At 49.1% G+C, this 26372-nt stretch overlaps 3 protein-coding genes across 7 annotated transcripts; 1 reads left to right on the top strand and 2 right to left on the bottom strand.

Annotated features, from left to right (window-relative positions):
- Window positions 1–605: 605 nt before the first annotated feature.
- Window positions 606–10170, bottom strand: Tgfb1i1 (transforming growth factor beta 1 induced transcript 1). Of its 3 annotated transcripts, none has more exons than XM_028769421.1 (11): window positions 9884–10167; window positions 8619–8734; window positions 8446–8498; window positions 8196–8338; window positions 7944–8031; window positions 7732–7837; window positions 7427–7621; window positions 4815–4988; window positions 4508–4589; window positions 4158–4306; window positions 606–3992 (listed from the first exon to the last, which is right to left on the bottom strand). In XM_028769421.1, the coding sequence occupies exons 1-11, from the start codon at window positions 9894–9896 to the stop codon at window positions 3726–3728; spliced, it is 1386 nt and encodes a 461-aa protein (XP_028625254.1). In that variant the 5' UTR covers window positions 9897–10167; the 3' UTR covers window positions 606–3725. The 3 variants fall into 3 exon arrangements, with proteins under 3 accessions (XP_028625254.1, XP_028625256.1, XP_028625255.1); XM_028769422.1 differs by having other exon boundaries at window positions 3761–3992; window positions 7413–7621; window positions 9884–10170; XM_028769423.1 differs by lacking the exon at window positions 9884–10167 and having other exon boundaries at window positions 3383–3992; window positions 8196–8276; window positions 8449–8498; window positions 8619–8635.
- A 1618-nt stretch (window positions 10171–11788) lies between these two features.
- Armc5 (armadillo repeat containing 5) lies at window positions 11789–19456 on the bottom strand. Of its 3 annotated transcripts, none has more exons than XM_028769442.1 (7): window positions 18059–19456; window positions 16621–16728; window positions 15741–16527; window positions 13758–14254; window positions 12956–13088; window positions 12131–12861; window positions 11789–12054 (listed from the first exon to the last, which is right to left on the bottom strand). In XM_028769442.1, exons 1-7 carry the CDS (start codon window positions 18519–18521, stop codon window positions 12050–12052), a joined length of 2724 nt encoding a protein of 907 aa, XP_028625275.1. In that variant the 5' UTR covers window positions 18522–19456; the 3' UTR covers window positions 11789–12049. The 3 variants fall into 3 exon arrangements, with proteins under 3 accessions (XP_028625275.1, XP_028625274.1, XP_028625273.1); XM_028769441.1 differs by having other exon boundaries at window positions 11789–12861; window positions 18059–18717; window positions 19076–19455; XM_028769440.1 differs by having other exon boundaries at window positions 11789–12861; window positions 18059–19455.
- On the top strand, window positions 18707–20469 carry LOC114622876 (zinc finger protein 239-like). Its single transcript, XM_028769429.1, has 2 exons — window positions 18707–18727; window positions 19204–20469. Exons 1-2 carry the CDS (start codon window positions 18707–18709, stop codon window positions 20224–20226), a joined length of 1044 nt encoding a protein of 347 aa, XP_028625262.1. The 3' UTR covers window positions 20227–20469.
- Window positions 20470–26372: the final 5903 nt, after the last annotated feature.

Consider the following 26372-nt stretch of genomic DNA (forward strand, 5'->3'; position numbering starts at 1 on the left):
TTTTTTTTTTTGTCTCTCTCTCCCTCAGAGAAGCAGACAAACACCTCCCGACATCAGGCGTTATCAGTTGAAGATGGCTCTTACTTAGGGATGGAATCTCCTGTCCACTTCTGCCTCTCAGCACTGGGACTCCATTTGGCTCGGACCTGTGCAGGCCCTGCTGCCATAGTCTCTGTGAGTTCATATGTACATCAGTCCCGTTGTGTCTAGAAACACTGTTTCTTTGGTGCCTTTCATCACCTCTGTCTCATAATCTCCTTTTGCCTTCTCTTCTGATTAGTTCTCTGAGCCTTTCGGGAAGGGGTTTGGTGAAGACATGCCATTAAGGACTGGAAGTTCCAAGGTCTCTCACTCTACACACTGCCTAGCTGTGGGTCTCGGGTCTCTGTATTAGCTCCCATCTACTGCAGGAAAAAGTTTCTCTGATGATAGCTGATTGAGAAAGACACTAATCTGTGGGCACAGGAGAATTGCCACATTTCTTAGCACAGCTGTTCTCAATTTGTGGGTCATGACCCCTTCGGGAGTCGAAGACCTTTCATGTAGGTCACATATCTGATAATTACATTACGATTCATAACAGTAGCAAAATTACAGTCATGAAGTAGGAACAAAAATAATTTTATTGTTGGGGTCACCACAATACAAGGAACTGTATTAAAGGGTCTCAGTGTTAGGATACTTGAGAACTACTGCTTTAACAGAATGCAATGTTTGGTTTGCCCCTAGGTCTATTAGTCTCAGGTTCTCAACCACCTGAGCAGCATAAGGCATGTGGTCCATCTCATGGGTGGGCCTTAAATCCAACCAGATAGCGGTTGGTTACTCCCACAATATTCATGCCACGATTGCACCAGCATATATCATGCAGGTAGGTCATCATATTATATATAGACTGAAGGGTTTGTAGCTGAGTTGGTGTTTACCTTCCTTCCTCGGTAGCATGCAGAGAGTACCTTCCAATACTATGAGTACCTTCCAATATAATGAACACTAGTTAGTAAGGGTGAGGGCTCTTGTTAGGCACCAGTGTGGCTTCTCTGTGTTGGATGAGATATTGCAGGTGTTGTCTTCAGCAGTAGGGCCTTACCATCAGGTTGTGGAGAGCAGCCAACAGCCTGAGATGTTGGGGATTTCCGTGAGTCTTCTTTGGCCACCGACTCAACTAGATGTAGCCCGTTCCTAGCACTGGATGTTTCCCTTGGTGGTGTAAGGTATCTGGCTGAAGCATTGTCTCCCCACCTATTTAGTGGCTCTCTTTAGATTCCCTTCATATATGTATATATTTTAGGAGGCTTCTAAAATAGCAGGTTTCTACACAGCCCCTCCAGTGGCCTTTTAGGATTAGTTGTCTCTTACATTCCCTGTCTTACCGTCCTCTTTTCTCCTCTTCTCTGCTTACTCTTCCTGTTCACTTTTCTCCTGTCTCCCCATAACTGTATATATTCTATTTCTCCTCCCTTGGACAACCCCCCGCCCCCCGCAAGTCCCTTACTCCATACCTAACCTCTGTGATTATATATGGATTGTAGCATGTCTATTGAAAGCTTAAAAGCTAACATCCACATATAGGAGAATACATACCATATTTATCTTTTTGGATCTCAATTTCCTTGCTCAGAATGATTTTTTTCTAGTTCCATCTATTAACTGGTGAATTTAGTTATTGTATCTTTTTTGAACAGCTGAATAATATACCACTGTGTAAAATGTAACGTATTTTCCTTATCCATTCATCTGTCAACAAGCATCTATCCAGTTTCAGGATATTATGAGCAGAGCTTCGATGAACATGGATGGACAGGTGTCTCTGCAGTAGGATGTAGAGTCCTTTGGGGATATGCCCAAGAGCGATTAGCTGGATCGTGAGGTAGATCTATTCCCAGATTCCTGAAGAACCTCCGCACTGATTTCCATAGTGGCTGTACAAGTTTGCATGCCCACAAGCAATGCATAAGGTGTTCCCCTCACCCCACATCCCCACCAGCATGGGCTGTCATTTGTTTTATTGATCTTTGCCATTCTGATTAAAGTAAGATGAAATCTCAAAGTAATCTGGGGTTTTTAATTGTTCATTTGTTTTTATTTTTTCAAGGGAGTTTTTCTCTGTAGCCCTGGCTGTCCTAGAACTTACTCTGCAGACCAGGAGGCCCATCTCTGTCTCCCAAGTGCTGCTCAAGGTAGGATTTCCCTGATGACTAAGGATGTTGCACACTTCCTTAAATGTTCCTCGGCCACTGTGTTTCATCTTTAGAGAACTCCGCTTAGTTCTGTGCCCTGTTTTAATTGGGCTATTTATTTTTTTAATATCTAGGGTTTTGTTTTAGTTCATTTTAGATCTGATATCAACCCTCTACAGGATATGTAATTGGTAAAGATCCTTTCCCGTGCTGTAGCTCCCACTTTTCCCAGATGTCCACCCAATAATCTTAAGTACCAAAAAGAGGAATAGAGACAGAGAAGCAGGCGGTGCCTGAGAAGCTCATTAGCAGCTAGCTAAAAGCCTATATATACTCACCTCTAGAACACAGAGCCGACTCGTCTGTCTTTCAGGAGCCCACACCTATGGTTTGAATCATGTCTTCCTTTCTTCCCCAGTGCCTCTCTTTTGACTTTGTGGTTAAGACTCATGTTAAAAATGTCTTTTTAAATAAATGATAACTTGAGGTGTCCTCAACTCCTTGGAACTGGAGTTACAAATGATTGTGAGCCATCGCGTGGGGGCTGGGAGCTGAACTCACATCTTCTTAACATACGGTAGTACTCTCAATCACTGACCCATTTCTCCAACCCTTTTTTAAAAATTGTGCTTTATATGTGTGGCCGTTTTGTCTGCATGTATATCTGTGCACCATGTGTGTACCTGATGCCTGTAGAGGCTAGAAGCAGGGATTGGATTGCCTGGAGCCGGAGTTACAGACAGTTGCAGGTGCTAGGAATCAAACCTGGGTCTTCTGGTGCCCCACCCCCACCCTATTGATACTAGGTCTTATACCCAGGAGCCAGGCTGGCCTGGAACTCACTACATATGGCCAGACTGTTTCTGAACTTGTCTTGAACTTGCCTCCATCATGCTGGGATTATACTGTTCACTCTGTTGCCATTGCTTTGAATTTTGGTTTCCAGGTGTTTGAGGGTTTTTGTTTTGTTTTGAGATAGTCTCATAAACCCCACCTGGCCTCAGTTTTGCTATGCAACTGAGGATAGTCTGCCTGGCCTCCATGTTGGGATTACAGGCACACCTCTCCGTGCCTGCCTTCATCTGTTATTTGTTGTTATCTCCACGGGGTTTGCAGTTCTATCTCCTCCACAGAGCTGTGGCCTCGAGGCCTTAGAGCACAGAGCAAGGGCTCTGGTAGTAAAGCAAGATTCTCTGGCACTATAAGATGTGGAGTGTGTTTTTATGTTTGTAGAAAAAAAAAAGTGTACAGAATAGAATGGGTGAACAGGGACATCCTGACCTCTAATTGGTTAGCTTAGAAAACCAGAATCGTGTCAAAGTGAGAGCTATATTCCAGGTGAGTGGGGCCCTTTCTGAACTTGACACACCTAGAGCACCTTAGGGGTAGGCCTCTCTAGTGGCTGGGCCACAACGGGAATGGGGGTGAGAGGAGGGGCAAGGATGCCTGGGTAGCTCCAGAGCTAGGGATCTGGAGGACTCAGTCTTTTTCACGAACGGGTTTTTGGAGGCTTCGTTTTTGGTGATCTGTGATCCCAAGAGGAGGTCAGCCGAAGAGCTTCAGGAAGCAAGGCTGGCAGTAAGGCTTGCTGGCACGCTCCTGGAAGGAACCTTTGGTGAGTGGGCGCAGGCAGAAGGTGCAGGTGAAGTGATCTGGGTGGAAGCGACGACCCAGAGCAGACACACAGCGGCCAGTCACAGGGAGGCCACACGTGGCACACAGCGAACCACGCTGAGCATGGAAATGGTTTTCACACAGCGGGCGACCCTCGTGCTCAAAAAAGCTACCTCCAGAGAAGGGCGCCAGACATTCCTACCAGAAGCAGAAATTAACAAAATGAGCCAAAACCCTGACCAGGTAACCCGCGTGGATAACTAACATCCACCCTGACTCCTGCAGCTTCGCAGCAGAAGTGAAGCGACTAACCAATGAATCATCCCACCCTGGACTCCTAGCCCGCTCCCCACAGCCACGCACCCTGCACACGAAGCAGTCTGGGTGCCAGAGTGCGCTGAGTGCCGAGATGTAGTTATCCAAAATGGGTCCTTGGCAGCCCTGGCAGCGCGGGGCGAACAGCTGCAGGAAGTCCCGCCGGCAGTAGGGCCGGCCCTCTCGCTCATGGAAACCTGGGGTCGGGGATAGACAATGTGTGTGGGACTACAAGAGTGGCAATGGGTATGGGCAGTAGGACAGGGAAAGGGAACACAGTGGGTGGAGAAAGGGCCGGGAGTTGGGATCCATGGATGGATAGGAAAGGCCAGATGGAATAGAAGAAACTCATGACGAGGAGAATAGTGGACCTGTAGCTTTTAAGTTTCAGCTCTCACCCTCTTCTCCAAAAGGCTCCCCGCAGCTGACGCAGCAGAAATGTTCTGGGTGCCAGTGGGTGCCCAAGGCGGTAACCATTTTCTGCGTAAATGAAAAAGGACACTACTGTCACCTTCTCTCCAGTCTTCTCTCCACCTCCTCTGGGAACCTAGGGAAGGCGGAAGAACTAACAAGGAATTTGAGGTTAAAGAGGGAAAACTGAGGAGGCAGGGTGGGGGTGGGCGTGGAAGTAGGTAGAAGAGATATGTCTCAATTTGGTCAGTCTTCTCTGAAACAGGTTAATCGGTGTGGGTCTGCGGAGCTTACGTGTCGGATGGGTTGGTTACAGAAGCCACATCGTGGGGAGAAGCGCTCAAAGTAGCACTCGGGGCAAAAGGGAGCTCCATCCTTCTCGAAGAAACTGCTGCCTCCCAGGGTTGTGGAACAACCACTGCAAAGGAAGTGCTCCGGGTGCCAGGCTCTGCCCAGAGCCGTAACCACCTGCGAAGTTGAATAGGTTGTTTCTGTCAGAGTGGCTCTTCACCTGGCAGGAGCTGGATGAGCTAAGGTTTACGTACCTGGCATTTTCCCAGCCTTAACCCTGACGGATCAGGATGAAAACAAAAACAAACAAACAAACAAACAACAACAAAACAAGCGTCCAAGGCTCTACAAACTGTGTTAGAGGTCCAGAGCTGGCCTTCCAGCTTTACCCCAGAGTTTACATGCAAGTAAGGCATAGTGTATCTGGGCCCGCACTCCGTCTAAGGGCCCATGAAAAGGTTTAATTACTTTAAAGTCTACGTAAGCTGTTTGTTTGTGACAGAGTCTAAGTTGTGCTGGCTTCAAATTCACTATGTAGCTTAACCCTCCTACCTCTCAAACTCTGTGGTGCTAGAATTAAGGCAATACCACCATGCTAGAAAACCAAGTCCTCTTGATGCTGACATAGAGGTAAGTTTTAGTAGAGGAAGCGCCCCATGAAGTCTGGAGTCCCTAGAGCCTCACAGAGGTCACACCACTCTGCTCTCTAAGCTTGGTGAATCTGGTTTGGGAGTCAGGTACTTAATCTACTGAGATGCTTTAAGCCAACCCAGCCCAGCTATTCTGGATCTTATCTGCTCAATCTATGATCCAAGAAACAGGACTTCTGGACCAGAAAGGGAAGAGAGACAGTTTTTATGATTCTCGAGAGATACAAGGCAAAACTAATGAGCCCTTTGGGAAGATTAAATGAAATAGGGGCATGAAAAAGAACTAGCACAGTGGCCAGCACACAGTAGGGCCACACCAAATACAATACAGGTGGGAATTCTTACCCTATGGCTTATCACTAAGCGTTTCAGTTTTTCTCATCCATAAATATACATGGTACTGGGGGGTAAGTTCAATGGCAAAAGGTGTATTTAGCACGTATAAAACCCCTGGGTTTAGTCCCTAGCACACACACGACTTTTTAAATTAACATAAAATAGGAGGCTGGGGAGATGGCTCAATGGTTAAAAGCACTGGCTGCTCTTTCAGGGGACCTGGGGCTCAATTCCCAGTACCTACATGGCAGCTGAGTCTGTTAACTCAGGCAAAACACCAATGCACATTTAGGAAAGAAAGAAAGAAAGAGAGAGAGAGAGAGAGAGAGAGAGAGAGAGAGAGAGAGAGAGAGAAAGCAGGAAAAGGGGAAAGAGAAAGAAAGAGAGAAAGCATAAAATATAGCTGGGCATGGTGGCTCACACCTGTGCACAGTCTGAGGTAGGACTGTCATGAGTTCAAGGCCAGTCTAGTCTATAGAGTGAGTTTCTAGTCAGCTTAGGTTACAGTGAGACACTACCATAAAAATTTTTTTTTTCAAAACCACATAAAATATAAATAATAATGTCCATTTCAGGTAGGCACAGTGGCGCATGCTAAACTTTCTAGAACTTGGGAGGTAAAGGGAAGACATAGGCTTTAGGGTAGCTGCACTACACAGTACGACCTTGTCTCAGAATTCCAAGGGTTGGGCTAGAGGTGGTGGACTGATGGTTTAGCATACACAGTCTTAGATTCAATCTCCAAGAATTACATATGACCTGGGAAGGGGCAGTGCATGCCTATGATCCCAGTTCTCCTGGAGTAGAAACCAGAGGATCAGAAATCAGAGCTTATCCTTGATTATATATTGAATTTGAGGCTAGCATGAGATACATGAAACACTGTCTCAAGAGTTAGGGTACAGCTCAGTGACAGGAAGTCTACCTAGCAAATGCAAGGGTCTAAGTTCAGGCCTCAACATCACAAGAAAAAAACAAATTCCATTTCACAGATACGCATCAAAAGTGGGGAACACGAAGTCTCTAAATGGAACATCTATCTCCCACTATGCCCCCACAAGGCTGAGAGCATCACAGATGGTGCCAGGTTGTAAGAGCCAGAGGCTGGGGAAGACTGCTGTGAGGCGATGCTTTCTCAACATGACTGGGCTGGTGCACTTACACACTCAGAGAGCCATAGGTCTTTCGTGAGACCTACACAGTATGGAGCCAGTCAAACTTCCATCAAGGATGAGAAAGGGGCTCATTTAGCTCTTCCTTTAGCAGAGGAGGCAGTTGTTGGCTGCTGGGTGAAGACGCTTGTTTTCTTCAGGGATGTAGCCCCTGGAAGGTGCCAGTGATCTGAAGGATGGCCCCTACACCCATTCACACACTGGAAGCACTAACTGTACTTGGTAGATTTTTTTTTTTTAAAGATGACATGAAGTTGGGGGATATATGAGTGCACTGGAAGGAATAGAGGAAGGAGTTAGATACATTGGATCTAACATGTATCTAACATTGTATTTAACATGTATACATGTATTAAATTCTCAAAGAATAAGAAAAGATTTTTCAAGGGAAAAAACCAAAGTCTGGTTCTCAGAGGTGGATATGTGAGTGGGCCTCTGCTCACAGGACTGCACTTACTTGTCCAGCAATAGATTTATTGCAGGAGCCGCAGAGGCCCTTGGCCTGAGTGGGAACACCACGGCGGCTGAGGTCAGACTGCAGCAGGCCCAGCATGGTGTCCAGACTGCCCTTGCTAGTCTGTCCTGGTGGAGATGGGCATCCCTCATGTGTGGGGCTTGCTGCTGGAGCCTGAGGTGGCACTGAGGCTGGAAGCTGCAGTGAAGAGGACAGGGAACTTGAGTCAACAAAGCCACTAACTGGAAGCATCAAGACTGGATTGGTGAGCCACAAAATGACACCAACCAAAATCCTTCCAGACTCACATGGTTCTGGACGCGAAAGTCAGAGAGCGATGCCATTAGTCTATCCAGCTCCTGAGTGGCTGAGGTGGCCGAAGGCTTTGAGGGGGCAGAGAATTGGCTGGGAGGGCTGTGGAGAACACAGTGTATAACCTCAGAACCTGCCAGCCTAACACCCCTCTAGTAACTCAGGCATCCAGGACCCATCCCTGCCCTGCCAACTATGCCAAACTCACACAGTGGGTGAGGTCTTGTCTTCAGATTGGTCCTCCTTCTCTTCCCCTTCAGTCATCTTACTAGATGGGAACTGAGACATGATTTCATCTGGAGAGACGAGAGAACAACACTGGCAAGGAGCCATACTCCGTCTTTCTTCCCAGTGAAGACTTCAAATCCTTTAACTGCTCCTTGGACAGTCTGTGTCCCTTAGATTCTCCTTCTTTGCCCTGTCCCCAGCCCACCGAAGACTGGCTCAGTAGCCCCGGTACCTGTAATGTTGAACTGGGTGGCATTAAGCTCCTGAAGCAAACGGTCTAGCTCACAAAGCCCATTGCCCAGCACACCACTGGAAGAGGAGAATGGAGGAGCCACAGGGGCCACAGGCTTTGGGGACCGAGGCTTGCATACTGTGCTAAGGGACAGAAGGAAACCTGGGTTTTAGAGTAGGGAATCTGAGTACCCTCACCTGAATTTCAACTGGTTTCCCCATCTTCATGCCCCAGTTCCCAGGCCCCTCACCTGTATAGATGATCCTTGTCCCCAGAGGCTCCTGAAGATTCTCCAGACCCTGTCTACAGAGAGTAGAGATATTTGTGGAAGGACAGTCATATTCCTTACCTCACTCAGATTTCCCTGAACCCAGACTAACCCAGGCCCTAATGGCTCCCCCAGATCCCAGAATCTCATCTCACCTGTGGCTGGTGGCCATAGGGTGGGGGAGGTGTAATTGGCTCTGGTGGGCGCTCTTTTGGAGCCCCTAACCGTGACATGTGTGAAGTGGTGGTCTCCAGGTCAGAGAGCAGGGCATCTGCGGTTGAGAGGCCCTCAGGGTGAGAGGTTGGGGATGGAGGGGGTTATCAAGGTCTTAAGAGGTTAGAGGATGAAGGATTTCAAGTGTCAGTGTTTTAAAAGATAGATAGCCAGTGTTAAAGACAGCGGCCAAAAAACATACTCACAGGGTCAGGCCAAGGCAAAGGAGTAGCACAGTGTTTATGACCAGACATCTCCCCTGACTTACCCTGAGAGTCAAGTACAAACCCAGTAATGGTCTCTTTTATTCTCTCCATCTTTCCTGGTTGCAGTCCAAATTGGCTCTTACTGTACCCAAATTGTTCAATCCGGTGTATGTTTGACACCCAGCTTCCTGATTAGATGTTTGCTGCAACACACTCACTACTTCTCCCCATATTTAAACAGCCTGGCCAGCTTGGCCCACTTGGCCACACTGAAGTCTCGCCCTATCCACCTCAGGAGTAAATGGCCCTGGCAGGGAAAGGGTGTTTTGGTGTACTTCTTATCTATGTACTATTATTGAGGCGCGCCCTCTGCTGCTGGGTCCAGCAATTCTGCCACGAAGAGCAGAGTCTTCTAGCCTCAGTTTAGGCAAAAAGAAGGGACGAGAAGCCTGGGGCGCTATATCTATAAGCCCCGTCCCTTTACTCTTCTCCTATGATACCTACGATAGATAGAAGCCTTAAACTTCTTTCTATCACGCTGGCACTCTCTATTATTCTCTTTCTTGCCCTGAGGACTTTCTTGACCCCTACTATACCTGGGAACACTTAATTCTTCTCTTCTTGAAACCCTGATGTGGGTCCTTTTCATCTCCGAAATTCCAGGTCACACTCTCCTCTCTAGTCTATTTTCCCAGTCCCAGGACCCAATGATCCCTTAACCCCTTCCTTTCCAGAGCCTCTGGATCCAGGCCCCCGTGAGTGCCTCAACCACAAGCAGGATTGAGGGAGCAGAGAGAGCCAGGGAAGAACGGAGGGAGCGGCGTCTCAAGCAAGGCAGGAAGGGAGAGGCAGGAAAGGGTATGTGGATTTGGGAGGGAGTCATAGGCAGGCTGAGGCGAGAAAAAAGGAGAGAGAAAACTGAGATGGGGAAGGTGTGTGAGTTGGGAAGAGGATAGATGCAGGGAAGGGAGAGAAGCTAGGGGAATCCGGTCCCCACTCACCCAGGTCCTCCATGGCGGTGCGCTGGCGGACAGCTTGGGGCGAGTAGGGCGGGGGCCGTGTCCGGTGGGGGCGGAGGACGGGAGGGGGGGACGTCAGGGAGTTAGAAGCAGGGCTGTGACCATGTATGGAAGCCGGGACCCGCTGGGATACAGTCAGGGGGAGCGATGAAGGGGGAGCACTGGGACATGAAGACAGACAGCACTAGGGCCCACCCAATCCAGTTTTCTGGCTTTGCTCAGAGGAGGCCACACCCCAGCCTTTGCCTCAGCGGCAGCGAGTCCCTGAAACTAAAGCCAAGTTAGAGTGGTTCTTCCATAGCTCCTGCCTAAGGGAGTCTCATAAACAGAGAGCCCCAAGCCTACACCTCCCAAAGCCAGCAGAGTTCAAGGTAGGGCCCCACTCGCACCCTGAGCATTTTAAAAAAGACTTGTAGAATTTTGTTAGAGGCAGGAGTGACATTCTAAGGATCTCTCAGATTACAGGTTTTGACTGCCAGCAGAACGGCAGGAGGCATACATACTAAGAAATGTCTCACACAGAGAACAGCGATCCAGTCTGCAAGGCAGGACTTTCCCTGTAAGACAGACCTGAAATAGATACACAGAACAGGGAAAGCAAGCCTCAGACCTAAGCCCCACGTAAACTCCCAGGATGACAAATCCCAGACACTTACATGTAAAACAAAACCCATTCCTAACATGGAGGAGGTGACCAGAGCCCGTTACAAAATAACCCCTTCCCAAGGTACTGATGAAAGAGAAGAAAGCAGCACAAACCAGCCACAGAGGGATATGAAGCTGTCTGTGAACTGACCCCTTAAGAAATAGTTAGAAACACCTGGAGATGGGTATGGACAGATGGCTGCTGTCTAACGGCCATACTGGAGGTCAGATCTAAGCCATAGGATACGAGGCCTCAACTCTGGAGCAAATCAGAACCTGGGAAGTTTGGTAAAAATACTGAAGCCCAGCGTAGCCCTCCACGCCAGCCTAAATCAACCAGAAAGGGACCAGGCATAAGGACATTTTTTTAAAGTTAGGATCCCAGTATGAAACTGTCCTGGGACTCATAAGAGATGCACTTGCTTCTGCCTCTGGCATGCTGGGATTAAAGGCGTGTGCTACCATACCCTAATGCACAATGTAAAGCAGAGATTTGAACCCCAAGAGGCTCAGGGTCAGCAAGAACCACTTACCTCACCTTTCTGAAATGCCCAGACCCTGGTAGGCTTAGTCCAGAGCTCTGAAAGCCCAGTGATGGAGACCCTTCCTTCACCTGTGTGCCAGTAAAGGGGCTTTCTCTGAATGTGACTAAAAACAGGTCTCAGCACCCCTAAGAACATAGTAGGTTTCTCGATAAGCAGTTGACATTTAACTGGCTTGGTCCAGTAAGATGGTTCAGCAGGTAAAGTACTTTCTGCCAAGCCAGATGCTCTGAGTTGGGTCCCTGGGACCCGATGATGGAAGCAGAGAACAGACTCCTTCAAGTTGTCCTCTGACTTCCACATAGGAGCCATGGCCTGCGCATACCTACATATTAATTTTTTTTTTAAAATTGGCTTGAGATGGGAACAGACTGACAGGTAAAGGACCAGTCGCGGCAGAAGTGTTCCGACTTGCTGCCACACTCATCCTCAGCCAAAACCTCTTAACCCTGGCCAGGTTCTGCATTTAGACGGGTGGCTGTGTTTAAGCAACGAGGACTCAAAAACAGAAAGCAGGCCTCCCCTGGGGCTCAAAACTCCATCCTTGGGAAAACCCACCATGTCCCAGGTCTGTAGTAACCAGGCAATGATTTATTGAACTCTTAAAGCCAAGGATGGCCCATGTCAAAGCATGGGGCTCTCAGCAGGTAAATAGGTGGGGTACCCCAGGTGGAAAACAAGCAGAAGCACCACACAGCAGCAGTGTTTAAATCTCAGGTCTTTAATTTCAATACCACAGTGCTGAGTCTGGCCAGACCCTGGGCCTGAGTTGTCGCCTGGACTCCTGCACAGACTCTGGTATTGGCTTCTTATTCATGGATCTTTAGATCTTCATCCTGGATTCAGTTCCATTTTCTCTTCAGTCCCTGAGGATAGCTCCTTCTGCAGTCTTCTCTCATGCCGAGAAGCCTCCTTTACAGCCAACTCATCCCTTGGGTCCTCTCCCAGCGATGCCAATAGTTTAGCCTATGGCACATGTACTATGACTCAATCCCCATTACCACAGCCAGCAAAGCCTCAGTGAGGGGCCCTGCCTCCTCACCTGCCGCTTCCACGAGCCCCGTAAGGGCCAGGGCCCGTTTTCTTGGGCACTGCCCTGGTTCTAGTGTCCATCGTGCACAGTGGGCAGCCAGCCGGGGGCGGCCTAGGCGGAATACCTCACCCACTGACTCCGGGCCACCCCGGGGACTCAAGTGGATGCGGCCAACAGCTTCCTCTAGCTCTTCCTCCAGTGCAGGCAACAAGAATCGGCCAGCAGCTTCTAGAGCTTCCTCAGCCTTGGAGCCCAGCAGGGGCTGTCCAGGTGGGGGTATAGGCCCCAGAGCCGCCCCACAGCCCCGACAGCCATGCAAATGATGTAAGACAGGCCACGCTGCACTAGGGGACAGGCCTCGAAGTGGCACCAAATCCATCTGGGCTTCAGCAAAGCTGCCGGACAGCAGGGCCCGGAAGAAAGGAGAGGCAGCAGCTGAAGCAGCCCGCTGAGCAGGGAGCTGTAGGCCTGAATCCAGAATGAAGTGCAGGTCAGGAGCTGGGGCAGGGGCTGGACCCAACAGAGGTTCATAGAGGCAAGGGGAGGGTGAGTCCAGTTCCAAGGGCAGGGCAGGTAAAGGGACTGCGCTTGCAGTGGGAGACACCAGGCCTTGGAGACAGGACAGGGAATCTGCTGCAAAGAAGAGGAAGAGTGGGTGTGGAGCTGGCTGACTCAGTGCAGTGAGAAGAAGGCGGAGGCCACCCTGATCCAGAAGTAAGCGGCGCCACAGAGTCGGCTTCCTGTGGGGAACAGGGGTCTTTCAGCAGGCTCAGGGCAGGGCTGGAAAGCTGCAGTCTAGCTCACAACCCCTGCAAGGTACCCACGCCCCCTCACCGGCAGATGAAGGGCAGGGTCAGTGCACAGGCTACACGGTCCTCAGGACTCCCAGAGAGCAGCAGGTGGGTGAGGGCACCTACTCCAAAGGGGGACTCAGCCTGAACTGTCAGGTTCTGCAGCAGCATCTCACCTGCAGGGACAGGCACAACAGGTCAGCGTGGGCGTCAGTGCTAAAGGTCAGGGTGCTATGGGCAAGACAGGACTCTGAGTCCCTAAAAGGGGGAGCGTAAAACCTCAGTAAGACATCAACAGAGGAGTGTGATGAGCACTGGTCGAGGACAGGCTTAGGTTGTGAGGAACTAAAAATCAAGGGTGAGAACAGAAACGTGGATGTCAGGCTGCAGATCTGGGCCCTCAAAGATGGAAACAGCCTACAGTCAGGCACAGAAGACAGGGTACTCCTAAGACGCAAATGGTAGTAGAGCCTGAGAGGACATGGTGCCTTGGTCTGAGGACATAAGTGAGTGTGCCCAGGACAGTGCAGAGCCAAGAAAAGAGTGGGTAAAGAAATGCAGAAAGGTCAGACTGTAGGGTACTAGGAGCCAAACCTGGTACCAGGTTACCGCGGCCCCAAGGTTTGGGGGAAAGGACAGAATAGAACTCTGTATTCCAGGGCTATGGATCAGAAGGGAATGTTCTCTATCTTCCAGGGCCCTCAAACCCCCAATGCCCAGGGGCTGAGCAGCCTAGACGGTAGCTGCAGACAGTAGGCAAGTGAGTAGGAAGGAGAGGTTCTAGGTCCACAAAAGGTACGGGAGGAAATGGGCCTTTTGCGTGGTTAGGGATAGGGGAAACATACCCAGCTCTCGGTGCTGGCTTCGGTGTACAGGCCGGGCATGTGGCACAGGCCAGTCATCTGGTGAGACACCAAGTACCAGCCAGGCACGCAGCAGTGCTGCACCGTAACTGCGTACAAAGGCCTCAAGGCACGCAGGGTTACAGGTGAGACGTGCCAAGATACGGAGTGCACGTGGGTTTGGCGGTCCTGGTGCACCTGTCACATAGGCCAACAGGCCACACAGTGCCGGACCAGTCACTAGAGCGCCACTTGGGTCAGGAGCCTGGGAGAAACGTGACAACAGCAACAGTGCTGGCCCCTCTTGGCCCCAAGGCTCCTCAGTAGTGGCAGCAGGGATACGGCCAGGTTTGCGAAGTGTGCGGGGTGTCGACATTGAGGTCTGGCCAGGGGTAGGACTGACTGACTCAGATGGCTCTGGCATCGGACAACGCTCAGGAGACCAATCTGGGGAGATATCTCCAGGGCCTGCTGCATAACCCTCAGAAATCAGCCACAACCTACAGAGGACAGGAAGAAAAGGAGTCTGAACCCAGAGCCAAAGCAAGGAAGCAGAATCAATAAGATGTCCTGCATCACAAGAGCAAGGCGAGCCTGGGATAGTGAGTTCCAGGACAGCCTAGTGAGATGCTGTCTCAAAATAGGAAAAGAAAAGCAAACAGATGGGAGAGAGAGAGAGAGAGAGAGAGAACAAAGGGAGGAGAGGGGAAGAAAGGAATGGTAAGGTGACAGCTCTGAGAAAGAAAGGTGTGCAAAGGGGAAGGACCCAAAACTGAGGTGGGGCCACACCTCACTCAGAATTACTAGTGTCTACCATGTGCCAAGTCCAGCTTCAGGTGCTCAAGAAACCAAAAAACAAAATGTTATTCCCAGAGTTTATGATCTGCTGAGGAGAAACAGCACCAGTCATAAAGCAACTGGCCTGGGCAGGTATGCAGTGCTTTGTGCCTGTGACTCTGGCACTCAGGACTGACGCAGGATAAGTGTAAGATCAGCCTAGGCTACAGTGAAACCCCTGTCTAAACAAAACAGAACAAACCTTTCATGGTATGTGCCGTGAAGTCTGTGGTACGGGCTGGGAGCAGAAGGGAAAGGTATACGGAGAACAGAGGAGGTGAACCAGGAACTATGACAGCAATCGTGACTCCTTACAGAGACTGTAAGAACCGAGCAGACTTGAAGAGGTGAGAAATGAAAGCCTAAGGAGGAAGAGTATTCTAGACAGAGAAGAGCAACCAAGGAGACGGAAGGAGAGATGAAGGCACACAGGAGGAAGCGTGCTCTGGACATAGACGCTCTCAGATGGTACTGTCTCATCGTGTTTAGGAACTAGAGAGGAGGCTGCCAGGGAGTGAGAGAGTGGAAATGCAGTCAGCTCACAAGACTGACATTTACTGACCACTGTTTGGAGCTAAGTAAGGGACAGTCTTTGCAATGACTCTGTGGGTACACATGCTGTGATTCTCCATTGCACACACAAGAAGTCAGTGGCTCAGAGAGGTCAACTAGTTATTTTTTGGTGATGGTAACAGAATAAGAACTTCTCTAGAGGCTAAGACAGGCAGGAGAGCTCCAAGTTCAAGGAAAGCCTAGGCTTTATAGTGAGATACAGGCAGCCTAGACTCCATAGTAAAACACCACAATTAGATAGATAGATAGATACATAGATAGATAGATACATAGATAGAGAGACAGACAGACAGATAGACAGACAGACAGACAGACTTGGGGCTCCACAGCATACCACTGTAAGCAGGACACATGCCACCCCCAATCAACTTGTATAGAGCCCAGAGTTCTGGATGATGGGGTGGGGCCCAGGTCAGATGGCAGATCCAAGTCATGTTAGAGGAGAGCGGGAGTCAAGAGACAGTCCTGGTAAGCATCTTATGACAGAATAGAGACAGAGGTGAGGAATATGGCTGTAGCAGACCCACTCCCTCCCTAGAGCACCATCCATTCTCAGGCCCTGAGATGAGGACTCACCTGAGACTTCGGAAGCTTCCTCCCTCTGCCTGCCCAGAGGTTCGTTCCTCAGGGAAGTCCCAGGAAGCAGCTTCTACTCCTTCCTCTTCCTCTTCGCCAGCTTCACCACATAGCTGCCTGGCCAGAAGAGGTACAAGTCCCAGAGCCTGTAACTTGCCCAAGGCCCCAGTATCATAAAGGAAGCCTACAAGGGCAGCTACAACACGTGGATGCCAGGCGCTGGCACCAGGGTCCTGCAATAGACCCATCAGCAGCTCCAAACCACCAGCATCCCGAAGCCGAGCCCGGTTGATGGCTTCCCGGCATAAGAGGCATACAGCCCGCACTAGGGGCTGCTGGGAAGCTGAGCTGCTCCCACTGGGACCCCGTCGCCGCCTAAGCTCACCTAGTAACACCTCCACACCACCAGCATTGCCCAGTGCAGGCCGAACCAGGCCCTGAGCACACAGATTGGCAAGGATCAGGATGGCTGCCTCACGTATTGCCCGTTTAGGGTGAGAAGCCAGGCTGACAAGTGGGCCCAGTCCCCCACCCAGACTTAGCTGCTCAGCACAGGCCCGGGAACAGCCTCGGCTGAGTTCCAAGAGAGCACGGACTAGGGCTGAGGTTAGTGCAGGGTCTGGGGCAGTAGCCAGGAGCTCAGCCAGTGGCCGCACTGCTCCTTGCTGTGCCAGGGCTAGGCGATGCTGGGGTGAGTCTGCCAAGTTGCGGAGGGCACGAACTATGCTCTGTAGGCACTGTGAGTCCTGGCAGGCAGTAAGGCTCTCAACAAGAAAGGGAACAGCACCTAAGAGAGGAAAAGGAAGACACATAATGAGCAAGAGTGGACATCCAAGTCCCACAGCGACTCCCAGCCTATCCCACTCTCACAAGCTCTCACCAGCAGAGTGGATGTCCCTGCAGCTCTCAGGCTCCATGGCTAAGTTCCCCAGAGCACGGGCTGTTCGGTTCTGGATGCTGTCTGTCTTCATACACTGAAGAATGGTCACTGCAAAAACAGTTTGTCTTCTTGAGGACTCTCTACTCTTTGTATCTACTCATCCAAAGCAAGAATGTGGTAAATGTTTGGGGATTTAGGTCAGAGGCAGAGTGCTCGTCTAGCTTGTACCAAACCCTGAGCCAATTCCCAACGTTGCAAAGAGAGAGTGAAGAGGGAGAGAGAGGAATAAGAGATGAAGATTAGGGAAGGTCTTCAGAAGATGTGAAAAGGTGAGAAAGAGCTGGAGGAAGGGCTGAATGGATATTTATTTGCCAGAGGGATGGTAAATGGAACGGCTGGAGCACCTCAGGTTTGAAGCAGCTTTTCCAAATGCCCCAGGGGAATAGTGTCTGTTCTAGGACTTCACAAAGCCCCTCAAATGTCAGTCCAAGGATTCAAAATATAAACGCCGCAGAAGCCAGAAAAGGGCTTTAAGAGGAATGACAGAGCACACTCCGGCAACTGCGGCAGTAGGGTATCACCAGAGACAGTGATACGGCAGGAAGAGCCGCTGAAGCTGTCATGTAATCCAGGTAACTTGGCTTGAACCATGTCAACTTTTAACCCCTGCCAATCAAAAGGTAATACTGCCCAGCACAGTGAACAAGGTTAGAGAGAACTTGGCATTCTGTCAAGCCTACTTTCAAACACATTATCTGCATTCTATGCAAGTTTAAATATAAAAATTAAGATTTTTGTCAAAACTGAGATATTATCAGAGGACAGGCAATGACCCAACTCTGTTCCCATCATTACCACGAGGAGGCGCCAAATCAGCCGGTAAACAGAAGGCTTATCCTTTGCTGGAAATTGTTTACTGTGTGGGTTTAAGTACCTACCTATGCTTGGAGTGTGGGCATTCTACATTTGAATTTCATTTTATACTCAACTTCAATCCTGCCGGGTAGCTATTATTGTTATTACACCAAGAATTCTAGTTTTGGAGGGGCTGGGTGATTTGCTTGGTATGTCTGACAGCACCACTTTCTAAGTCCATTTTCTGAACTTTTAAAAATTACATTTTCTAGCCTCCTGCTCATCCATGTGAAGCCTTGCACAGGGACACAGTAGTAAGTAAGCACTGTCCACGAGAAGTACCAAAAATAAAAACTATAAATCATTTGCTCAAAAGTGAGGCAGGAGCCAGTACGAAGTTCTGGTCTGGACAGGTCCAGGTATAATTTATAGAGAGAGCGGTGACGTCACATAGCATTACACCTGAGGAGATGAGTGGGGCTGCACCATCACAAAGCATGTACTCAGAGGCCTGACATTAAGTAAGAACAGCACAGGTCCTGTGAGTTGGAACCTTTCTAAGAAATGGGGGCGGAACACTTACCCAAAGAGAGAATGCCTCCAAGTCTACGCACTTCAGCCCGGCACGCCCCTTCCGTACAGCAGTTGGCTAGAATGCTGAGCGCCAAATCCAGCGTCTTGCGCAGGCGCATTGGCGACGAAGACGTCAAAAGCGACTCGGCAGCGGGGGCGTGGCCAGGGGAAGAACTAGCTGACGCAACCGCCGGAGGGGCGGAGCCAGAGGCTGCTTGGGACGGGGCGGGGCCCGCAGCAGCCGTTCGGCGTAGCAGGGCGAGAAGGGGGCGGAGCCCGCCGCGTGCCCGGAAGCGCTCAATTCCCTCTGCTGCCTTGATGTGGCGCGTGCGAAGAGCTAAGAGCGCGCGGCCCAGGGGTGTCTCGTTGGTAGCTGGGTCCTTTCCCCCACCTGGCCTCTCCCCGGCCGCCGCCGTGAGTTGCGCGAGGCAAAACGAGAGCGAGTCCGTAAGAGCCGGTCTCGCAGCCGCCATCTTGGCCCGGGCCTAAGGCTCCGCCCCGCGTCTCGCCGGTACTCTGAGAGAGCGGAACTGGAAGAGGGGGGCGTGGCCAGGCTGCTCCTCTGAATAGCGCCGCCGCAGTTATCTTGCGAGTCGGAAGTTGAAGTTCTAGATTCTGGAACTCGGGTACTTGCACAGTCGCAGAAGACATGGCGAGAATGGTATTTATCTGTGTGAAAGTAAGAGGCGCGTGCGGTGCATGCTGGGATATGTAGTCGGCGCCAAGCTTAGTGCAGTTTAGGTGGGTGAGAAACTCCTCCCAGGGCCGAAGAGTGAGCTGTTGCTCCTAGAATCAGACGCCCTGCTGTGGTGTCTTAGCGCTGTCCTTTGCTCCCCAATGTGACTTAGCTACTTCGCTCCCGGTACGTCCTTGTCAGCGACGTTTACACTGTCTTGACAACCCTCAAGCGAGGTGATCAATGTCCCCGAAAGCCAGACTGACCGACTCGCAGAACCCCAAGCCGTTTCAAAAGTGCTAAGTTCCCGACAGAAAGGTCTCGCTAAGCGAATGAAAGAGTTAAACCTACCGGGAAAGTTCGCTGCTGCTTCCTAGAGTCTCTCGAGCTTGGAGACCTTTCCGTTTCCGGTGCTGGCCTCCAAGCCTCCAGTGCCCCTTTCTCCAAATGTGCTGATGAGTTAGACGGGTGGCATTTAGGAAACCGAGCGCTTTTCGGCCGCGATGGAAGTGGCCAGGGAGAATCTAGATGGGGCGAAGCTGCTGGAGAACCCGACATCAAAATTTCTGGGAGCCTCCAGGTCGCCCCTGGATCGCGAGGCCGTGCTACATGAGCGCCCCCTCCTGGCGCGGCCGGAACAACCAGCCCCCGAGGAAAAATTGCTGGACCTGCAGTACTTATGTAGGTCAGGCTCTGGCCCCGAGGAAGAAGCCTTTGCCAAGACCAGTGATCCTGCAGTCCCCAAAGCTTTCAAGTGCAGGAATTGTGGGCTGGCTGTACTCAGCCTCTCTGACCTCATTCACCATCAAAGCAGCCATGGGTGTGACCGACCTTACAGCTGTCCAGAGTGTGACAAAAGCTTCCGGCGTGGCTCAGATCTGGTTAAGCATTACAGAGTTCACACCGGTGAAAAACCATACCCCTGCCCAGAATGTGGCCGTTGCTTCAGCCTCAGCTCTAATCTCACTAAACACCGGCGTTCTCACTCAGGTCTCCGGCCTCATAAGTGCATGGAGTGCGGAGAGGCCTTTGGTCGCAGTGCAGACCTAGCAAAACACCAGCGGGTGCACACTGGGGAAAAGCCCTATGCTTGTGCTGAGTGTGGTAAGACTTTCAGGGTTAGCTCCAACCTGATCCAGCACCAGCGTACTCACACTGGTGAGAAACCCTACCGCTGTGGACTCTGTGGCAAGAGTTTCAGCCTGAGCTCTAACCTTTTACAGCACCAGCGCTGTCACACAGGTGAGAAACCCTACTTCTGTGCCTGGTGTGGAGACAGCTTTGGGCGCAGTTCCTATCTGCTGGAACACCAGCGTTCACACACGGGTGAGAAGCCCTACAATTGCTGTGAGTGTGGCAAGAACTTCACCAACAGCTCAAACTGCCTGCGGCACCAGCGCACTCACAATGGAGAACCGCCCTTCAGGTGTCTTGAATGTGGACGTGGCTTTAGTGAGATCACCATGTTCACTGAACACCAGCGTATCCACTTGAGCAAGTGACCTTTCCAGAATGTGGCAGAAATCTTACACCACAGCTCCATCAATGTTCACACATGGGCAAGAAACCCTAGAAGTTTCCTGATTGCAGCTAGTATTTTGTGGACAACACTAGCATATGCACATAGGCAAAAGCCTTGCAGAAAGTTTGCCAAGAGCTTCAGTCAGATTTCCCACTTGCTCTTCTACCAGGTGACCCACATTAGCAAGAACATCTCCATCTGCCTGTAATATGGCAAAGCCTTTGCCCACAACTCTTAACATTGTCTAGCATCAATGGATGTTCCAAGATGAGAGCTTCTGCAGTTATCCCTGGCTTCAGTTTTAGTCCAAACTTTGTCTCTGGGTTTGGTTCAGTCCTGAGAAGACTGAAGGGACCAGGTTGTTTTGTTTTTTTGTTTTAGCAGACCTCTTTTCTGCATCCCTAAGGTGACTTAATTAAGGACCAGTAATAGGGCTCACAAATGGCATCTGGGTTGAGGAGCCACAGGCTAGACAAACAGCACTTCAGTTGTGTCTACCTTCAGAGAAACAAGGTTTAAACAAACACACACAAGTCCTGTTCTCTGAGATTTCATTCAGAATCTCCATTAGCTAGAGGGAAGTTTTTAGGTGCTCAAAACCACATAGCTCTTGCCTCAGCTGGAGATAGGTTAACCATAACAAAAGCAACAACTACTTCTTCTCTGGAGGAAGAGGATTATAAGCCAGGCAAAGTCCATGTGAGGACTATAGTAGCCAGAGGTGTGAGGACTATAGTAGCCAGAGGTGTGAGGACCAGAGGGGTTGATAAAAGGATATGTTCTAGCAAAAGGACTGAAGAATTTGACCTTGGCATTGTTACACAAACTCTAGGTATAGGATCTCACTCAACAAACTCTTCACCACTGATTAACTGTCTTTGCTGTTTACACTAGGGTGGTGGAGACTGAGGTAGAAACAAAGAAACAGATGTTGAGTTCAGGATACTTTCTCAGCAGGGGCAAAGGCCCAAGATTTGTCAATTGGTTCTTTTCTAGTCTTCAATCCCTTCCCTTAAAAATCCCCCTGCCCTCCTCGCCCTCCTTTCCTTACTCCCATCAGTGGAAGAGTAGTGATGACTTCTGGACTTTGGAGATTCAGTGTGGCCTTTTTGTCTGATTTAGAAGAGGTTGCCCACACAAATGCACTTCTGCTAACATTATCATATATGGGAATTGCAAGGTTTCCCAAAGCACCACATAGTCTTTGATCCTAGCAGAGGCTGAGCAATGAGGAACTGCTTGTTTTCCTGAGAGGTGCACTTGTGTGCACCACATGCGTATAAGTGTCTCCTCAGCCTTTTGTGATAGTCCATTCATCCTTAACTGCAGACTCCAGACCCCCTACCCCCAATTTTGCTCCCATTTATCAAGGTTGCTCTATCTAGAACTGTGTCTGTATAGAGTAAGAGGCTAAAAGAGGAAGAGTATCAGGTTAACCAGCCTGTTTCTAAGTGACTAGGTTTGTCTCTAGTTGTGCGACTCATTACTTTTTCTGGCTCTCAGTTTCTTCATCTGTGAAATGTGCAGTCTACCTCACCAGGCTGTGAATATTCCATGGATATATATACCTACTTTCATGAAGTGCCTGGTTAGGGGAATGACTTAGTAAGCCTCAGTTCTCAGATCTGGAATCCTGTTGATTATATTATTCAGAGAGCATCATGACAACTCATGGATCATCTAAGATTATAGAAATGAACCAGACACTCCTGGAGTAGCCTATTTCCCAGTAAAGGCAATGGAACAGTAATAACAGTGAATGATGCTGACATTGGAGATAGGTTGTCACCTGGAGTAAGTCTGAAAGGCATGACCTAGGTAATACCTAGTGAACAGCTCTGGCTCTTCAAACTGTGTAGGGGAAACTTACTCCAAGCAGGATTAAATAATTAAATAAATTCTTGATGTGTTTCCATCAACAGTACTTAAAAAAACACAACCCCGGGGGGGGGGGTGAGTTGAATATCTGAGCATAGCACATACATTGTTGGCACTCAATAAACTGTTGTTATGGTTTGGTTCTGTTTATACTGCTTACTATTTGGCCTTTGGCTCTGTTACATTCAGTGAGTGTTATGCCCATACCTGCATATATGTGTTAGGCATACCGCACAGGATAGCACGAAAGCAAAATCTCTTGGGGGAACTGAAAGCTAACTTGTCACATTATAGTAGGTATCTCTGGACCTACTCTCTAGCTGCAGGGAAAACAACAGCAACAGCAACAAACTTTCTGGCCGAACCTAGAAATAGGCCTCAAAACAGGAGGTATAGGCTTGATCCAACAGATACCATTACTCAAGTATTCCACCAGCTTTAGGCCAGATATGCCAAACATTTGTCCAGCCATGTCTATGTTTGTTTAAATTGATGCAAAATTTCAATCAAATTGTACATTCAAATTTAGATTTCTAGTTTTCTGTTCATGTAATTGAAGAGAAGATTCATTGATATTTGATCCTTTTTCTTTTTAGGATTTATTCATGTTTATTGATGTGTCTCTGCCTATGTAAACTTGTGCACACCATGTGTATACAGGTGTCTCTGGTGGCCAGAAGGGGGTTGGATTCCCTGGAACTGGAATTACAAGCATTGGTAGCCTGATGTTGACGCTGGAGACCAAACTCAAGTCCTTTGCAAGAGTTGTAGGCATTCTTAATTGCTAACCCAACATAAGATCTTTAGAGCGATGGTTTGTTCAGTAGTGGCTATTCCAGCATTCCTATCGTATTTCCAGCTCAACACGAGGACTTCTTATTACTCATCTGACCCTGCAGAAGCCACTGGGGATAATAATACCCAAACACTATCATGAATAAGGACTCTTCACAGAATGAGCCGAAATGTCCCTTTACCCATTTGTATCCTCACCCTACTAATTTTCTTTCTTCCCACTCCCTCACACTGCTCAGTGACTGACCTGTCATCCTCTGAGTCTGCCCATCTCCCTGCACACCTCCCCACCCAGGTTATCACCCCTTAAAGCTTCCTTCTCTTTCTGAAAGAGGACATGGGCAGGGCACATATGCTTGGCAAGGTAAACTCCTGTGTGCTTTTGTTTGGAGGACTAAGTATTGAACTCTAAGTATTAAACTGAATCAATCTAAGTTAATGTAGTGAGCTCTTGCAACAGTCAAGCAAATCTAGAAGCACTCTATGAGGGCCTTTATAAATCAGGGAAGTTTGAAGAGGGTGACATTATCTCCCTTGGGATGGCCTGGCTCCTGTCTAGATCTAGATTGACGTGCTGGGATCAAGTTGTCCCATGTGATCCTGGTGGGGTACATAGAAACCCATGTTGTGTGATAAGTGTGGCTGTGCCTGGCGGTTGGAGTCTGGATTATCTGTAAATTCATCTGGTGTGGCAGGAATGTGCGGTATGCTCACTCCCTTCTTAGATCATTCCCCTAGGCATACTGTAGAAGGCCCTGCTGACTCCCAGCAATCCCATCCTAGGGCAGGCAGCTCTGAGGAAAGGCCACATGATTTACCATTTCTCTTTAGGATTTGGATCCATTTCCTAGGGGAGTAGGGGAGAGAAAAGTCAGTTTGAGGAAAAGATGAGGGTGGGCTGGCTTAGGCAGACATGTCCATCTCCTACCTCAGTCATGGAGCTGCAGAGCTGAGAGCCCTAGGGCTCTTAATTTCAAGGTAGAAGATAAGTAAATCTCCAGGCATGCTCAGATTCGGGGACTAATTGGAAACAGAATGAATGTCCTTGCATCTGCAAGGCCAGCAAAAAGAGTTTCATGTCAGACATGGTGGTACATACTTCTATCTCAATGCTCCTGGGGACAATTAGGCAGATCCCTTGAGTTTTCAGCCAGCCATATGTTCTAGTAAGGTGTTGCCATCTGTGTTTCTGCTCAGATTGAAGTGTCTCCTGGGACTCAGAAGCCAGGAACCACACAGCCATGAAGGGAGAAGGTATCCCAGTGGAAAGGCATCCTGAGACACCAGGTGGAGGCAGGGGGACAGAAACCACATAGCTCTGAATGAAAGCCTCAATAGAGGCATTGCAGCTCCCAGGGGAGGGTATCCCCACCTGTGCTCAGGAGTTACACCCCACTTCTTTGCTTCTTCATTGCTTCTTGGCTTCTTCCGATGAGAGAGTCACACCAGGCAGCAAATCTCATAAAAGAGATTTATTGGAAGGTTCAGAATGTGGAGGGATGAACTCAGAGATGGCTACCCTCTGCTCCCAGGAGCACACAGCAGAGGATTGGACAAACGGCAGGGCTTATATAGGATTTTTTAGGGGGCAGAGATTTTCAGGGCAGAGATTTCCAGATTGAGAATTGATGAGACTTCAAATCCTGAGCTCAGGGAATGTTGGCTTTTTTCACGCCCTTTCCCTGCATCAGCTCATGGATTAGGATGGGAAGTCTTTCTAGCCACCTACAGGCAGCTTTTGCTGAGATGCCCTCTCTGTGGAGCTGCTTTGGGAGGCTGGTGAGGAGGTACTGCCACTGTGGACAGCTCCTGTGGCTCTAGCTCCTGCAGTAGTAGTACTTCACTTAAGGTGTAGGCTGAGGCAGAAAAGGAGATGTGCCACCATGGACAGCTCCTTGACAGCTGCAGGCTGAGGAGGTGTCATGGTGCCAACATTTTGACAGCTCCTATGGGGGGCATCTTACAGCCGCATAGGCTGGAGCGGGAAGCAGAAGTTGGCCACTGCTTTGACGACTTTTGTGGTGCACTGTTTAGAGACTACACTATCTCCTACCTAAATCCTATGCATGAAGATCTGAGTATATTAGAAGTTATTCTGCTTTTGTTTCTGACTCCTGAGCAGATCTTGAGTCTCCTTTCTTACCATTGCTTCCCCCACATAGCTATTCAGTCATAGACATGTTGCCCCTCACCTCCCTCAACCCCAGACCCACACCATTCCTGTACCACAGCTGTTCAGAGTAGAAAGGTTGGAGAGAGGAGGAGACTCCATTTGGGGCCATAACTGTGAAGAATGTGGGAATGAGAACTTCCATTCAGCATGGAAAGATATTCTGAGCAACAGTTTTGGCCCACAGGCTCATAGTATTTTCCTGTACTATTGACTACAAGAAACCATGATGGGTATCCTAACATGCATAACTCAGAAACCATCACCAATGAACCCGACTCCTTTTTTGCAATTGGTCCCACCCACACCATTTATCTCTCTTCACCAGTGTCAGTTCTAAGACATCCTAGAAGATGCCTAAGTGGCAGGCTACAAGAGAGAAACTGAAGCCCTGCTTGTCATGTGAGGCCCCTCTAGGGTTTACTAACATCCACTGCTCTCCAGGAATGAAGTGAAAGAGGCCTTGCCTCTGGTTGTTCAGATAGAAGACTCTTCCAAGTTCATGCACCCAAGCCCATTCTCTCTCTCTGTCTCTCTCTCTCTGTCTCTCTCTGTCTCTCTATCTGTCTCTGTCTCTCTCTCATAGTATCAAAGAGTGAATGAAATGAAATCTAGTTTCTAAACCAGCAAGCTTGCTTTGAATAGCAAGTTAGAAGGAAAGAAAGATCTCCTCTTCCCGTTGACTCCCGGTTCCCTCTCTTTCCTTAATGAAGGGTATCTAGCTATGGCAGACAGAATTAATCATCTTGTGTGGACAGTAATACATGGCAAGGTGAGTGTTCATCCACATGACAGATGGGCTGGCATATGTAAAGGGAGAACTAACCGAGGAAGGATGGCAGAAGCATTAAGAGATTATTAAACTGGGCACTGATAAAATAAGCATGTATATTAAAGCTAATGAAAGTCATGGTTTTCTTCCAGGAAAGGAAAACATAAAGGAAAGGAAGAAACCCATGTGGCTTTTAGGATTAGAACTAAAGGTATTACTGGACAGGGGCGTCAGTAAATGTATAGACACAAAAATAACTAGTGATGTATGTGCACGTACACATTGTATGTCTATCTTTGGATATTCCCTAGCTCTGAAAGGTCTTGAACCAGTGCCATCCCAGTAATAAAAGGGTTTTATAGTAATAAAAATCAAAGAAAGCTGATCCACTATTCTAGAACAGTGAAGACTAAAGCAGCATGGTGATCAATGCAGCAGGTCCTAGATCCTGTTTGCTAGAACAAAGAGATATTTTATAGTTAATTGGGAAAGCTGGAGTAGGATCTAAGGT

This window comes from Grammomys surdaster, unplaced genomic scaffold (assembly GCF_004785775.1).
Source record: "Grammomys surdaster isolate TR1022 unplaced genomic scaffold, NIH_TR_1.0 192, whole genome shotgun sequence".
Taxonomy (NCBI): domain Eukaryota; kingdom Metazoa; phylum Chordata; class Mammalia; order Rodentia; family Muridae; genus Grammomys; species Grammomys surdaster.

Coding starts and splice junctions, on each gene's coding strand:
- LOC114622876 (XM_028769429.1), top strand. CDS start 18,707: ATGGTATTTATCTGTGTGAAA. Junction 18,728..19,203: donor TGGTATTTATCTGTGTGAAA/GTAAGAGGCGCG, acceptor GGTGGCATTTAG/GAAACCGAGCGCTTTTCGGC.
- Armc5 (XM_028769441.1), bottom strand. CDS start 18,521: ATGGCGGCTGCGAGACCGGCTCTTACGGACTCGCTCTCGTTTTGCCTC. Junction 16,729..18,058: donor TGGAGGCATTCTCTCTTTGG/GTAAGTGTTCCG, acceptor CTGTTTTTGCAG/TGACCATTCTTCAGTGTATG. Junction 13,089..13,757: donor AAGCCAGCACCGAGAGCTGG/GTATGTTTCCCC, acceptor CTGTCCCTGCAG/GTGAGATGCTGCTGCAGAAC.
- Tgfb1i1 (XM_028769421.1), bottom strand. Junction 7,838..7,943: donor GACAAGACCTCACCCACTGT/GTGAGTTTGGCA, acceptor TGTTCTCCACAG/CCCTCCCAGCCAATTCTCTG. Junction 7,622..7,731: donor ACTTTCGCGTCCAGAACCAT/GTGAGTCTGGAA, acceptor TCTTCACTGCAG/CTTCCAGCCTCAGTGCCACC.